This window comes from Peromyscus californicus, unplaced genomic scaffold, assembly GCF_007827085.1.
Source record: "Peromyscus californicus insignis strain IS unplaced genomic scaffold, ASM782708v3 Scaffold_14__1_contigs__length_90479793_seg_2, whole genome shotgun sequence".
In the NCBI taxonomy this organism is placed as follows: Eukaryota; Metazoa; Chordata; class Mammalia; order Rodentia; family Cricetidae; genus Peromyscus; species Peromyscus californicus.
Window position 1 is genome coordinate 26,278,472 of NW_026294436.1, and position 16,095 is coordinate 26,294,566.

The 16,095-nt window shown below is 37.7% G+C and overlaps 1 protein-coding gene across 1 annotated transcript in view; it reads left to right on the plus strand.

Moving 5' to 3' along the window:
• Aspm (assembly factor for spindle microtubules) overlaps positions 1–16,095 on the plus strand; it is a 55,169-nt gene that overhangs the window by 4,510 nt on the left and 34,564 nt on the right. The window contains exons 2-7 of the mRNA XM_052737101.1: positions 3,723–3,866; positions 4,025–5,462; positions 9,285–9,389; positions 9,643–9,789; positions 11,184–11,429; positions 12,322–12,389. Of these exons, the coding sequence (XP_052593061.1) occupies positions 3,723–3,866; positions 4,025–5,462; positions 9,285–9,389; positions 9,643–9,789; positions 11,184–11,429; positions 12,322–12,389 (2,148 nt within the window). The remainder of the gene's footprint in view (positions 1–3,722; positions 3,867–4,024; positions 5,463–9,284; positions 9,390–9,642; positions 9,790–11,183; positions 11,430–12,321; positions 12,390–16,095) is intronic.

Genomic DNA, 16,095 nt, shown 5'->3' on the forward strand with positions numbered 1-16,095 from the left:
ATTATGCACTTATGAGTGAGTTGTCTTTCTGAGTCTGGATTATCTCACTCAGGATGATATTTTCTAGTTCTATCCATTTGCCTGCAAATTTCATGATGTCATTGTTTTTTTTTTCATTCATGTCCACAGTGTATTTTTTTCGTTTTTCTTTATTAAGAATTTTTCTACTCACTCTACATACCACCCACAGATCCCACCTCCTCCCTCCTCCCACCCTCCAGCCCTCCCTCCCAAGCCACCCCACATCCCCACATCCCCCAAATCAAGCCGGGCTCTGCTGACTCCCCATGGGAGATCTTGATGTCACTGTTTTTTAAGGCTGAGGAATACTCCATTGTGTATATGTATCACACTTTCTTTATCCATTCTTCTATTGGCAGGCATCTAGGTTGTTTCCAGGTTCTGGCTATTATGAATAATGCTGATATGAACATAGTTGAGCACGTGTCCTTGTGGTTTGCTTGAGCTCCCTTGGGTAGATACCCAAGAGTGGTATCATTGGGTCTTGAGGTAGAGTGATTCCCAATTTTCTGAGAAACCACCATACTGATTTCCAAAGTGGCTATACAAGTTTGTACTCCCACCAACAGTGGAAGAATGTTCCCCTTGTTACACATCCTCTCCAACATAAACTGTCTTTAGTGTTTTTGATCTTAGCCATTCTGACAGGTGTAAGATGGTATCTCAGAGTCATTTTGATTTGCATTTCCCTTATGACTAACGATGTTGAGTAATTCCTTAAATGTCTTTTGGACATTTGAGATTCTTCTGTTGAGAATTCTGTTTAGCTCTATAGCGCATTTTTTTAATTAGATTGTTTGGTATTTTGATGTCTAGTTCCTTGAATTCTTTATATATTTTAGAGATCAGCCCTCTTTCAGATGTGGGGTTGGTGAAGATCTTTTGCCATTCTGTAGGCTGTTGTTTTGTCTTATTTACTATGTCCTTTGTCTTACAGAGGCTTCTCAGTTTCAGGAGGTCCCATTTATTAATTGTTGCTCTCAGTGTCTGTACTACTGGTGTTATATGTAGGAAGTGGTCTCCTGTGCCAATGCGTTCAAGGCTATTTCCTACTTTCTCTTATCAGGTTCAGTGTAATTAGATTTATGTTGAGGTCTTTGATCCACTTGGACTTGAGTTTTGTGCATGGTGATAGATATGATCTACTTGCAGTCTTCTACATATTGACATTCAGTTATGCCAGCACCATTTGTTGAATGTTTCCATTTTATAGTTGTGGCTTCTTTGTAAAAAATCAGGTGTTCATAGGTGAGTGAATTAATGTCAGGGTCTTCAGTTTGATTCCATTGGTCCACATGTTGGTTTTTATTCCAATACCAAGCTGATTTTATTACTATACCTCTATAGTAGAGCTTGAGGTCAGGGATGGTGGTGCCTCCAAAGGTTACTTTATTGTATAGGATTCTTTTAGCTATCCTGGGATTTTTATTTTTCCATATGAAGTTGAGTATTGTTCTTTCCAGGTCTGTGAAGAATTGTACTGGGATTTTGATGGGGATTGCATTGCATATGTAGATTGCTTTTGGTAAGATTGCCATTTTTACTATGTTAATCCTACCTACCCATGAGCATGGAAGATCTTTCCATTTTCTGATATCTTCTTCAATTTCTTTCTTCAGAGACTTAAAGTTCTTGTCATACAGGTATTTCACTTGCTTAATTAGAGTTACCCCAAGGTATTTTATATTATTTGTTACTATTGTAAAGGGTGATGTTTCCCTGATTTCTTTCTCAGCCCGTTTATCATTTGTATATAGGAGGGCTACTGATTTTTTTTTTTTTGAGTTAATCTTGTAACTTGCCACATTAATAAAGCTGTTTATTAGCTGTAGGAGTTCCCTGGTAGAATTTTTGGGGTCACTTATGTATACTATCATATCGTCTACAAATAGCAAAAGTTTGACTTCCTTTCCAATTTGTATCCTCTTGATCTCCATTTGTTGTCTTATTGCTCTAGCTAGAACTTCGAGTACTATATTGAATAAATAAGGGGAGAGTGGACAGCCTTGTCTTGTTCCTGATTTTAGTGGAATTGCTTTGAGTTTCTCTCCATTTAATTTGATGTTGGCTGTGGGCTTGCTGTAAATTGCCTTTATTATGTTTATGTATGTTTCTTGTATTCCTGATCTCTCCAAGGCCTTTATCATGAAGGGGTTTTGGATTTTGTCAAAGGCTTTTTCAGCATCTAATTGATGATCATGTGGTTTTTTCCTTTCCGTTTGTTTATATGGTGTATTACATCGACAGATTTTCGTATGTTGAACCATTCTTGTATCTCTGGAATGAAGCTTACTTGATCATGGTAGATAACTTTTTTGATGTGTTTTGGATTTTGCTAGTATTTTATTGAGTATTTTTGTATCAATGTTCATGAGGGAGATTGGTCTTTAGTTCTCTTTCTTTGTTGGTTTGGGTATCAGGGTAACTGTAACAACAATTTGAAGAGCATTGGTCTTGGCTCTTTTTTGAAATTCTGGTAGAATTCTGTGCTGAAACCATCTGGTCCTGGGGACATTTTTTTGGTTGAGAGACTTTTAATGACTGTTTCTATTTCCTTAGGGATTATTGGTCTATTTAAATTGTTTATCTGGTCTTGATTTAACTGGTTTTCAGCTCTTAATATTTTTTTCTTTATTCTGTATGTTTAGTGGTTTGATTATTATGTGATGAGGGGACTTTTTTGGATCCAGTCTACTTGGTGTTCTGTAAGCTTCTTGTGTCTTCATAGGCATTTTCTTCTTTAGGTTGGAAAAGTTTTCTTCTTTCTATATATTTTGTTGAATATATTTTCTGTGCCTTTGAGTTGGTATTCTTCTCCTTTTTCTATTCCTATTATTGTTAGGTTTGGTCTTTTCATAGTGTCCCAAATTTCCTGGACGTTTTGTGTTATGACTTTTTTGACTTTAGTGTTTTCTTTGACTGATGAATCTATTTCCTTTATCGTATCTTCAACGGCAGAGATTCTGTCTTCTATCTCTTGCATTCTGTTGGTTATGCTTACATGTATAGTTCCTGTTTGTTTACTCAGATTTCCCATTTCCAGCATTCCCTTGGTTTGTGTCTTCTTTATTTCCTCTATGTCAGTTTTCAAGTCTTGAACTGTTTCCTTCACCTGTTCAATTGGTTTTTCTTGGCTTTTTTTAAGGAATTTATTGATTTCTTCTAATTTTTTGTTTGTCTTTTCCTTGATTTCTTTAAAAGAATTTTTCATTTCCTCTTTAAAGTCCTTTATCATCTTAAAGTCATTTTTAAGATTGATTTTTTTTTTCCTGCGTTGGGATGTTCAGGTCTTGCTGATGTAGAACCACTAGGTTCTGGTGATGCCATATTGCTCTTTATGTTGTTGAATGTATTTTTGCATTGGCATCTACCCATCTCTTCCACCAATCAATGTAAAGGGTCTCTGTGTCTGGGGGAGCCTCTTTTGGTCCAATCTGCCCTCCTGGTCCAATGGGAGGTCTTGGTCCAATCAGAACTGGAGGAGTCTGTGTCTCAGGGAGCCGCTGTGATCTCAGAGGATGGGTGGGATTGGGCCTTGTAAGTTACAGGGTCCTGTAGGGGATGGTGATATTCGGGCCTGCCTGTGGGAATCTTGCCTGCTAGGATGCAACTGGTTGTGCCCCTGGGCCTAAAGCCTAGAGCGTATTTGATTACTATATAATTATATTATCATAATCATTTGCAATCTATCCTTCTTTCAGCCTAAAGAAAAAGTTACTGTTTCTGTCACCTGGACACCACTGAAAGAAGGACGAGTAAGGGAGATTGTGACATTTCTTGTAAATGATTTTTTGAAGCACCAGGCCATATTACTAGGAAATGCAGAAGAGCATAGAAAGAAAAAGGTAATGTTTTAATCATTCTGTGATTTACTGGGAAGGAATGTTTATTATAGAAAAATGATTTTGATGGAAGTCATGAAGTGACATGTATAACATCACTTATTTCAAAGTGGTAGAGAACAGCTTGCAACTTGTTTAGTGTATTTCATTTATTTTTACAGCGAGGTCTCTGGAATACCAATAAGAAGATTCCAGGCTCTTCAAAATATAAACGGACTTCCAAAAGCCAAAATTTTAATGAGGCATTTACTATTTCACAAAAAGTTGTCAGAATTAGGAGCCCACTGCAGGCCTGTGAAAATCTGGCTATGAGTGAATGCTGTTCTCCAACAGAAAATAATTCTTTATCCCTTGAAGAAAACAAAGTTCCCACCTCATCTATTAGCCCTGTTAAAGAATGCCAGAATGAAACTTGCTTGCCAGTGTGTTTCCACAAGTCTACTGCCTATTCATCTCTTCATGGATCCAAAAATGCACATTTCAAAGCACAAGATGCCAGCATTTCAAACGATTTTAATTTTAATGAGGAAGTCACAAATGAAACTTTTCTTAATCCCATTAGTATTAGTGGCCAAAGTGAAGAGAATAGTAAACTTCCTCTTGCTCCAAACTGTTCTTCACCTTTGAATATTACACAAAGCCAAATCAATTTTCTCAGTCCGGATTCTTTTGTAAACAACAGCTATGCATCTGATAATGGCCTAGGATTAGTGAGAAATGTTTTATCAGAAACATTTAGGAAAGAGAACTCAGAGTCTCTGTGTTTGGAATCCCAAACTGTACATGAAGTTTGCCAAACAATCTTAAGCCCAGAGTCTTTTTTGAATGATAATTATGGACTTAAAAAAGCTCTCAAATCAGATTCAGTCAATCCCATTTTATCTCCAACACAATTTGTAAAGGATAGCATGGCACACATAGGTCAGCAAACATGTAAGTTATCAGCATTATCAAATAAAACTTTCCAGGACTGGAAAATAAGAGAGGGTTTAGCATATAACCTTGAGGGTCTGCAGTCAGAAACTCCCAAGGTTAGTTCTGAAAAACAAAACCCTGTAGAAATAAAGTACCATAGCCTTGGTCTTACAAAACATCTCAGCGTTTCTAAGTTTCAAGATACTTCTCTTTGTAACCAGGATAAGCAACCAAAGAGACGCCCAATTCTTTCTGCCACTGTTACCAAAAGGAAGCCCACCAATGCTAGAGAAAAGCTACCTGAGATTGATAAGCCAAATGCAAAAAGATGTCTCAAAGGTATAGTAGGTGAATGTGGAGAAGTGGATAACCTAAAAGAGAGAGGTTGTCATTCTTATCTTCCAGTTGTAGAGCGAGTAGTAAGTAAACCTCCGGGTTATGAAAATGCAGTGACACCTTCAACAACAGTTTTAGTTTCTCGTAAAAGAAAGAGCAACGGAAACATGGAAGATGCAAATGGAAAACTGGCTGTTACACAACATGGGGACATGTGTGAAATCAAACGAATCCATTTTTCTCCTCTTGAGTCTACACTGTCAACTATTGCAAGAACCAAAAAGAAAGAAACACTTACCTCAAGACATATTAGCAACTGCGAGAAATCAAGCCTGAAGAAGAAACCTGGTAAGTTGTCTATAATATATTGAGTGAAAGTGCAGTTGAAGAACATACTTGGTTTTGTTTTAGTGGGTTTTCTGAATTAGTAAATCTGCTATTGATGAGCTTGTATTCACTTGTACTTTTAGCAGTTTGTTGGCACTTGTGATGTTGTGCTTTGAAATACTTATACTCCTGTCCCAGTTTAAATTTCATATTTTGTTCGTGAATTTTCTGTATAAACTGTAACTTCAAAAATACTGCATCCAAATGACCTTGGGCCTCCTGGTGGGTCTTGTTATATCTGCTTTTCATATCTATTTCCAAAGTATTATTTCTCTCCTTCTTCAACAAACAAATGAAAGAAACAACAAATAGATAGCTCAAAGCTCATCTTTCTTGTCTGTCTTTTGTTGGCTCAGTGAGTAGTTATTCTAAGAATGAACTTGGCTCATGATACTCTCTCCAGTATCTAATCTGAAGAATTTAAAATCCTTGTAGAAGAGTCTTCTAGTGATCTGGCCTTTTGGTTCCAGCATCTGTGGGCTCTGCTATCCTAAAAGCATCTCAAGTGCATGTTGCCATCTCTGATTCCAGCATTTATTCTTGAACAAAACTCCACCAGTTTTGCACTTTTCCAGCACCCACAATTCCTTAATCCACCATTGTTTCCAAGGCCCCACCTGAAGTGTCTGTCCTTTCCTTATTGAGCTTAAATTTCTTAATTCTTCAGAAGCACTTGTTACCTGCTTTCCTTCCTGTCCGTCTCAGACAGATTCCAACCAACCAACCAACCAACCAACCAAGTAACTCATCTCTCTCTAAGCTGATCTCCCTTGTCTACTCTATGTGTGAACGTTATCTGTAGGTCTTCCTGACTTCTAACTACTAAGTCCTTCTCTCCCCCCACCTTTTGTTTTGGCCGGAATTTTTCTGGCTGGAATAATTGGTATTCCATGTTGTTATATTATCCCTCTCTTTTGTCCTGAAGTCCTCTTCCCTCCTTTCATGACAGATGACAGTAGTTAACATTTCTTGAGCACTCGTGTGTCAGGTACCACAACTGTATTTGCTTTAGTGTGTCCTCCATTAGTAGTTATAATGTTCTTATGAAATTGGTGTCGGCTTTACCTATAGTACAGTTCTACAAATGGAAAGTAGGTATATTGAGAAGTTGAGCAGTTTTTCCCAGAGTTAGTGATGGAGCTGATGGTCTGCCTGGTACAGTGTCTCAGGCTAGTGTTCTGAACCTCTTTTTCATTAAGGAAATAGAAGTGCAGATGTTCTCCTCTCTTTAAGATGGCAGATCAGTGACCTTTCTGTTTGTGAGAAAATACCATGATCAAGGCAACTTAGAGGAAAGTTTTTATTTAGGCTTATGGTTCAGAAGGGAGAGTCCATCACGGCCTGGTAGATGTGGCCTCGAGAAGCAGGAGCAGGGAGCTGAGGGATCCCTTCTTTAACTGAAAATGTAAAGCAGAGAGAATGAGTGGACTCTAAGTGTGACAAGAGGGCACAAGCTCAGAGCCTGCCCCTAGGGATGCACTTCTTCAGGGAAGACTATACCTCTGAAAGGTTTTATGACCTCCCCAAATAATGTAAACTAGGGACCAAGTCTTTAAGTATATGAGCCTATGGGGGGTATTTTTTTTATCCCAACTCCCTCAGATGGGATATGTCTCCCAAAACCATGTCTGTGGAGTGTCTGTAGGCTGCTTAAAACTGATTGAAGTTTGTCCGGTAGATAGGGGAGGAATTAGAAATTGCCAGTACAAGCACCTTTCAGAACACACCTTTTAACCCAAGTATAACCCATACACAGAAAACTATACAAACAAGTACATAACTCAGAGAATATTGACTTTTCTAGGTTTTGCTTAAAAGAAGCAAGAGACTGAAGCACGGCCTGCAGGGATAGATGGTCCATGATGTCCAAATTGTAAATACAGTACTTGTTTCTTAAATCATCTTGAATCATCTGTTAGCAAACTATGTATAAATTTGAACCTCTACCTCCCTGGAATGCTGTTTCTTGCTGTCATTAGTCTTCTTACAATACTGGTGCCCCATCTGGTTCTCTTCTAGAAGTTTCTTACTGCCCTTATCTTTGCTTTATAAGAATATTTTTCATGTTCATTTTATAACATCATATGTCACAGTTCTGAATGCTAACTATGCACACGTATCTTCGTGTATATAGTTTTCAGGATGGACTCCTATAGTCAATATGATGTTTCTACTTGGCTTTCCAAAAGTCTCTTTCACTTGCTTTATACAAGCTGCATCCTTCCTATCTACTCAATATACACCTCAGTGAATAATGCTGCTAAATTTTTCACTGCTCCTTGGAATTGTCCTTAATTGTGGTTCTGTCCCATCCTTTCTATGTAAATTCCAATATAGGCCTGATTCTAAATATTTATTTATATTTGAAAATGTTACTAGAGGGAAATTCATTAGGCAGTGGAATTAACAAAAGTTAAGCTTTTAATACTCAACATGAGAATATGAATTACCAAGAACCCAACAAACACAGTAAGTGTTAGTAAGATACCTAGAATGCTAAGAAGACTATCATGACTATTCTACTGCAGAATCAAAGGCCGTCAGGCTGGGTATAGAGATCACACGGTGGACATCCTTAACTGATGTCATGAGGTAATAGCAGGAAATTATATAGGTTTCCTGCATAGGAAGTCAAAGTACCATTTATTACTATTTGCCATCAGCACATGAGAACTTGGAGGGCAATATGCCCTTCTAGTTACATTTTCAAATAGAAGTAAATTGCATATGCCTGTTAGTAGTATTTCATTAAATTCTTTGATTTTTAGGGAAATATTGATTTTGACCTTCTACAAAGTAGACAATAAGTGATAAGGAGAATCAATGAATTCATGAATAAATACAAAATGACCATGGAAACTTTGTTGCTCAAACCTACTGTTTATTTGAAGCAGCAACCTAGGAAGGCCTCTTTGCTAGATTTAGAGAGAATTATGTGCATTAGATTTTTTATTTGCTAGCTTGTGTAACTTTGGCTACAAAATTGTTCTAAGCCCCAGTATGTTAATTATATAAATCATGGATGATTATAATACTCTGATTTATTGTGAATAAGACTTTGAATTTAGTATTTGATAGTTTCTGACACAATATATTTAAATATGATTTGCCACTGTTGTTAATGTTGCTGAACGCTCCCGTTTTTGCCTTTCCTCACATGTAATCTTGGCTTTGTCAGTAGGCTGTATTCCTTAGATGGATCTTGGTGAGCTCCTTTAGAGGGGATTTCTAAGGCCCTTTGATGCTGCTGAAGGCTGGGACCATGCCTTCCAGTTCTGCATTTCCCTGCATGTAGCTCAGTTTGGAAGTACGCACACACTAAGCTGTGGTTACATCAGGATGCCAGCTTCTATAGGTCATTAACTGGTTTGTGGTCTGTAACTTGCAGACGTTATTTTTTACTTAATGAGTATGGATGTTTTGCCTACCGTGTATGTCTGAACAGTGTGCATGCCTAGTGCCCATAGAAGCCAGAGAGGGCAGTGGATCCCCTGGAGCTGGACTTAGAGATGGTTGTAGATCCCTGTGGGATCTGAGAATTGAACTTAGGTCCTCTGGAAGAGCAGCAAGAGCTCCTAACTGTGGCACCATCTCCCCAGCCCCCAGGGGTTGGTTGGTTTGATTACTGAAGTTCATAACATTAGCACTTAGAACACAGTCATTATTAGATATCTCTTTAATGAATATGATTATGAGGATCCTAAATTTGATTTTGAAATTGGTTACCTTTTTGGAAAATTCATTTTATTTTTTAATGCTATTGTGTTTTCTATTTTATTTTAGATTCATTGGTATTGAAAACGCCTCTTTCTAAAACAAAGAGAAGGACACGACCCATTGTTGCTGTAGCACAGTCTCATCTGACCTTCATAAAGCCATTAAAAGCAGGCAAGTGTTTTTACTTAACAAAGGGTTTTGTATGTAACACACAGGAAAATGGGATCACAGGGAAATAATGCATTTAGCCTTTGCTTTGACTATATATCACACTTTAGAAATTACAACTCTCTCCAGCAAATACCAAAAGCAAATATTGTTCAGTGTTTTAATGGTGATTTTGCTAGTACAAAAGTCCTTTTGATGTGTTTTAAAAAATAATTTAAAGGAAAATTTCTTATGCAGTAATTAATTATATTCTTAGCTATTCCTAGACACCCAATGCCATTTGCTGCAAAGAACATGTTCTATGACGAACGATGGAAGGAAAAGCAGGAACAGGGCTTCACTTGGTGGCTGAATTATATATTAACGCCCGATGACTTCACTGTAAAAACAAATGTTTCTGAAGGTAAACCGGCTTGAATTGCACACACTGTGTTATATTGTACTTGATGTTTCGCTAGCTCATTGTCATTCTGGTTTAAGGAGTGTGCGGGAAAGTTATGTAATTATGAGGAACCTGGAAGCCAGTTCGTGAGGAATTTAAAAATACTCTAATGCTTATTTTGCAGGAAGATATGAGTGTGGGCAGGGTGGAGAGAGGAGAAGGAAACTCCATTTGAGTGTTTTGCTGGTACAGAAAGTATAGGGTCAGTTTCAGGCAGAGATAATAACGAAAGAAGCTACTGTGGGCTTCCTTGTAAAGTGATTTCCTCACTGTGCAGTCACATACCTCACGAGTGCTCCTTTGCATTTCTCAGAGAGACTTCCATAGGATGTCTGCATTTGAGGGGTCCTTGAATTGCATGCTTTCTGCCAGTTGCTTTTCTTTCTTCAAAAGGAAGAAGTCGCGTCAAATTTTTAGTGGTTTTTTTTTTTTTTTTTCCTAAGATAAAATGTGTTTTATAGAAGTTTCAGATCCAGGTGGGGAGACAGCCCAATTGGCAAAGTGCTTGCCGTTCAGACCTGGAGACCCGAGTTCAGTTCTGGAAGCCATGTGAAAGTAGCCTAGAGTGTGCTGGGGTCGTGTAGACAGGCAGGTCATGGGGTTCCCTTGTCCACTACTTAGCCTGCTTGGTCAGTTCCAGGCCAGGAGGAGACCAGCTCAAAAATCATTAAGAAGGTAGAGGATACCTGAGAAGTGACAAACCCAGACTGTCTCCTTGCCTCCAACGTGTGCACACGCACATGCATACACACACACACACACACACACACACACACACACACACACACACACACACACAATTCAAATTGTCATAATTCAATTGAATCATAAGTCCTTAGAACTATGATTCTCAACCTGTGGGTCGCATATCAGGTGTTCTGCATATCAAATATTTACATTACAATTCATAACAGTAGCTAAAGTTACAGTTATGAAGTATCAAAGAAAAAATTTTATGTTTGGGGATCACCATAATATGAGGAATTGTATTAAAGGGTCGCAGAATTAACAAGGTTAAGACCGCTGCTTTAGAAGCTTAATTAATTCATAAGGAGATAGAAACAGAGAACTTGTTGGAAGGCCATTTTGCTAGTCTGAGTTAGCAGTGCTAATGTTTGGAGTTGTGCGTGGAGTTAATGAGAAGAAGTTGCTTTGGTAGGCATTCTGTAGATAGAGCTTGGTCAGAGGTTCTTAGTGACTAGTGAGTGATTGTTGTAAACTCAGGGGAGAGGACTTAGAAGATGGAGCAAATAGTCCTTTTTGAGCATCTGTCTTACCTTACATCCAGCTGCTGGGTTTAGTAAGGCATAGAGATGATGCATAATCAGAAGCATTGTCCTCTTGTTTTTACCCAGTAAATGCTGCCACGCTTGTTTTGGGAGTGGAGAGCCAACATAAAATAAGTGTCCCGAAAGCACCCACCAAAGACGAAGTTTCTCTCCGAGCTTACACAGCCAGCTGCAGGATGAATAGATTACGCCGTACAGCTTGCTCCTTGTTTACTTCTGAAAAAATGGTTAAAGCTATTAAAAAGCTTGAAATTGAAATTGAAGTTGGACGGTTAATTGTAAGGAAAGATAGACACCTCTGGAAAGATATTGGTAAGATCATAGAAATCTCAAGATTCATTCTTTTAAAATATTGTAAAGATTTTTTTCATTGCTTTTTCATCAGTTTTATTCAAGGGTAATTGACAAAAATTGTACATATTTAAAATGTAATGTAGTTTTACCTTGTGCAAGTGAATGGTGGTCACAGTCTAGGTAAGTAACATCCATAGTTACCTTAGTGTGTGTGTCTGTGTCTGTGTGTAAAGGGCATATAAGATCCACTCAGTAACTTTCAGCTCTGTGGTATAATATTAGTAATTACACTCTCCCGTGCTGTATAGCAGATCTCCAAAATTTACTCCCCTTGCATAACTAAAGCTTTGTACTTTTTTAGTCAACATCTTCCTGCCTCTGTCAATCACCATTCTCTGCTTCAGTGGGCATGATAATTTTAAATGACATATGCAAGTTGAGATTGTATAGAATTTGTCTGTGTTTCCCTGGCTTATTTTACTTAAGGTCTTCAGCTTCATCCATGTCATTAGAAAGTGGCAGGACTTACTTTTCTTTAGAATAGATTAATAGGCCTGTGTGTGTGTGTCTGTTTGTATATCAGTGTGTATGTATCTGTATTGTGGTAAAGTGTGCTTGCCTTATCATTCATCTGTTATAGACACTAAGATTGCCTCAGTTGGCTATTGTGAATGTTGATGCAACAAAACATGGAATTACATCATCCAGATACAGATTACGTTCCTTCCTGTACATCCCCATGAGATGCTGCATTTCTTTGCTGTCTAAAATCTAACAGATATGCATGTGGTCCTATGTTTAAGAAATGTAACTCATTGTTTCTGTTGTTCACTGATATATTCTCTGAAGAGGTTTATTTATTGTCTCTGTTTACTAATATGCACTTAATTTCTTTTAACCTATGTTTCAGGACAACGCCAGAAAGTCCTGAATTGGCTGTTGTCATATAATCCTTTGTGGCTTCGAATTGGCCTGGAGGTAAGTTTTCAGTTTTAGAAAACAGTTGATTTTAAAGATTATATGCTTTCGGTAGAATATACTCTTATAAAATTGGCTTTTGCTTAGAAAAGTTGGTTGACTTGATTCATCTTCCTGCATAAAATATAAGGTCAGTTAATAAATACGTATTGAGTGAAGAGATGATGCCCTTATAAGTTATTGGCATATTGTTTCAAAGTAATTTGCTTATGAATTATTTGAAGTTTTCAATCTACTATTATTATTAGTTTTTTACCCTTTTATTGAAAATAGATTATTTTTCTCATACAATATATCCTGATTACAGTTTCCCCTCCCTCTGTTCCTCCCAGTTCTTTCCCATCCAGATCCACTCCTTTTCTGTCGCCCATTAGAAAAGAACAGGCTTCTAAGAGATAACAGCTAAACACAACAAATTAAAATATAATAAGTTCAAACAAAAGCCATCAAATTAAAGTTGGACAAGGCAAGCCAACAGAGGGAAAAGAGCCCAAGAGTAGGCAAAAGAGTCAGAGACCCATTCTATCACACTGAAAATACTAAGCTGAAAGCTATACTATATGTGCAGAGGACCTGGTGCAGACCTGTGGGAGTCCTGTGCTTGCTGCTTCCATCTGAGTTCATATGAGCTTTGCTCAGTTGATTTAGAGGGACTTGTTCTCCTGATGACAAAATGAAAAAAGATTTTTACCAATTCCACACTCAATAGAGGACTAATATCCAAATATATAATGAACTCAAGAAACTAGATATCAACAAACCAAATAATCCATGCAAAATATGGGGTACGGATCGAAATAGAATTCTCAGTAGCAGAGTCTCAAATGGATGAGAAACACTTAAAGAAATGATCAACATCCATAGCTATCAGGGAAATGCAAATATAAACTACTTTGAGGTTCTATCCAATCTTACACCTGTCAGAATGGCTAAGATGAATAAGACAAGTGACAACTCATGCTGATGAGGATATGGAATAAGGGGAACAAGCCTCCATTGCTGGTGGGAGTGCAAACTTGTACAGCCACTCTGGAAATCGGGTGGTTCCTCAGAAAGATGGGAATCGATCTACCTTCAGATCCACCTATACCACTTAATTTTTTTTTTAAGCATTTTTACTGAAAAAAGTTTTCATACGATATATTTTGATCATGTTTGTCCCCCAATTCCTCCCAGAATCTCACTTCCTTACCCACCCAGCTTTATGTTCCTTTTCTCATTCTCTCTCAAAACAAACTGACAAAAACAAAACTCTTAAAGAACACAAAAATAAAAATGAAAATAAACCAGCAAAAAAACAGTAAGACGAAAAAAATTGAAATTGTTGTTTTTTGTATTTGTTTTGTTTTGTTTTGTTTTTTTGTCTGTGTGTTGGCCTCCTAAGCATGAGCCTGTAGACGAAATTCTGAATGATCTTATTAAATAAGAAACACAGAGCCAAATACAGAGTTAGAGCCTAAGAGATCAGAGCAAGAGCCAGGACTCCCTTTAGCTTACCACTCACTGTCATCTTTCCCCTGAGAGAGACCTTCTTCCTGTGTGTCTTGTGTTTTATTGCTTTCCTGTTCTGCCTTCTCATTGGCTCTAAGTCCAGCCACATGACTTCCTTGTCACTGCCTGTCTATACAGACCTCCTGGTCTCTATGGTTGGTACTGGGATTAAAAGACTCAAAGGTCACCACCCTTGGCTGTGTCCTTGACCACACAGAGAGTCTGCCTGCCATGTGATCGGATTAAGGGCGTGGGCTACCTACCACCACCTGACTTCTATTCCTGGCTCAGTAATGACCTCTGATCTCCAAGCAAATTTTATTTATTAACATACAAATAAAATCACATTTCAGCACAATTAAAATATCACCACATGAGCCTAATGTGTGTTTAATATACTCAGTAAGACTCCATTGGGGAAAACTGATTTTCCCTTTGCTAGTGGGTATCAATTGTAGGTAGCCTCTCTGTTAGAGGTGAGAGTTGTCCACTTCCCCCTCTCTGTGCTGGGACTCTGTCTTGCTTGGCCTTGTACAGGCTCTGTGCATTCTGCCAATGTCCTGCTGTGCCAGAAGACACTGTTTTCTGGAGTTCTCTGTTAGCTTGCTCTTAAGTCTTTTTTGCTTCTTCTCCATAGCTCCCTGAGCCCTGAGGGGAGGAGTTTAATGAAGACATCCCATTTAGGAATGAGTGTTCCAAGGTTTCTCACTCTCTACACATTGCCCAGCTGTGGGTCTGTGTGTTAGTTCCCATCTACTGCTGCCATTATAAGTTATTGGCATATTGTTAACATAATTTACTGTATATTCTTATATTTTGTACATAATTAGTTGTTGGGTTTAATGACAGGTGCAGTCATTTTTGAAATTTTTTATTATCTATTTTTATTTCTGAAATAAAAATGACAGCTAAGATGTTAGGTCAGGGTAAACTTTGACTATATATTAGTATGTTATCAAAGCACATGTTTGTAAGTGTTCAGATGGAATACTTCTCATAATAATGCCATGTGGATTTATTTATGTATACTTGGTTCAGTAATGCCTAGAGTTGAAACGGACTGATAGTCAGGTGTGTTGGCTCATGCTTGTAACCTTAGTATTGGGGAGATAGAGACAGTGAGTGAGTATCAGCAAGTGAGTATTGCAAGTGAGTATCAGCTATGTAGTGAATTCCAGGGTAGCCTGGGCTATACATATTGAGAACCTGTCTCCAAAATTTTTTTAAAAATTTAAAACTGACTGTGTTAGACAGCTACAAACTAATTATAACAGCATTGCACGATGATGTCATTTTACAATAGCATCATCACATGAGAGCTTCATTGCATGATAGTGTCATTGTATGATAGCGTCATCACATAAACGATAGCGTCATCACATGATAGTGTTATTGCACGATAGTGTCATTGCTAAAATGGTTTATTTCAATTGTTATCCTCTCCTTTCATTATTAAATAAACCACACATCATATGGCTCTGCTTCGTATGTCAAATAATTCTGGAGTCTCAATTGAAGTAGATAATGCCCTCCTTCCCTGAATTTGGGACCTACCCTTATTTTGTGGTAAAAGACATGAAAAAAATTTCGAGGTAGAAATTTGCAATGCCTTTTTGAAATTGTTGCTTTAAAATTAACCTTATTTATTTTTAAATTTATCTTTTTTTTAATTTTTTAACTAAAAGCATTTATTTTATTTATTCATTCTTCTCTCTTACAATACATCCCAACCACAGCCTCCCCTCCCTCGTTTCCCTCCTCCCAATTCCCACCTCCTCCTCTCTCCCCCGGATCTACTGCTCCCCCATTTCCCTTCAGGAAAGAGCAGGCCTCCCAGGGATATCAACTGAACTAGGCATAACAATATTCAATAAGACTGCACAAACGCTCATACCAAGGCTGGACGAGGCAACCCATTCGGAGGAAATAGGTCCCGAAAGCAGGCAAAAGAGTCAGAGACAAACCCCCACCCCCTTAGATTTATCTTTTTAAGTTATACATAAAAATATAAAACTATTATGTGGTGCTGTGTTATGTTTTGATATATATATATATATATATATATATATATATATTGTATATTATCTAATTAACTGTTAACATTTATTCCTCCAAGCATTTATCATTTCTTTATGTTGAAACTTTCAAAATTCTTTCTAGATCTTTAGTGGAATTGCATCATTGTTATTCTTACTAGTGTCACCCTGCTGTGCCG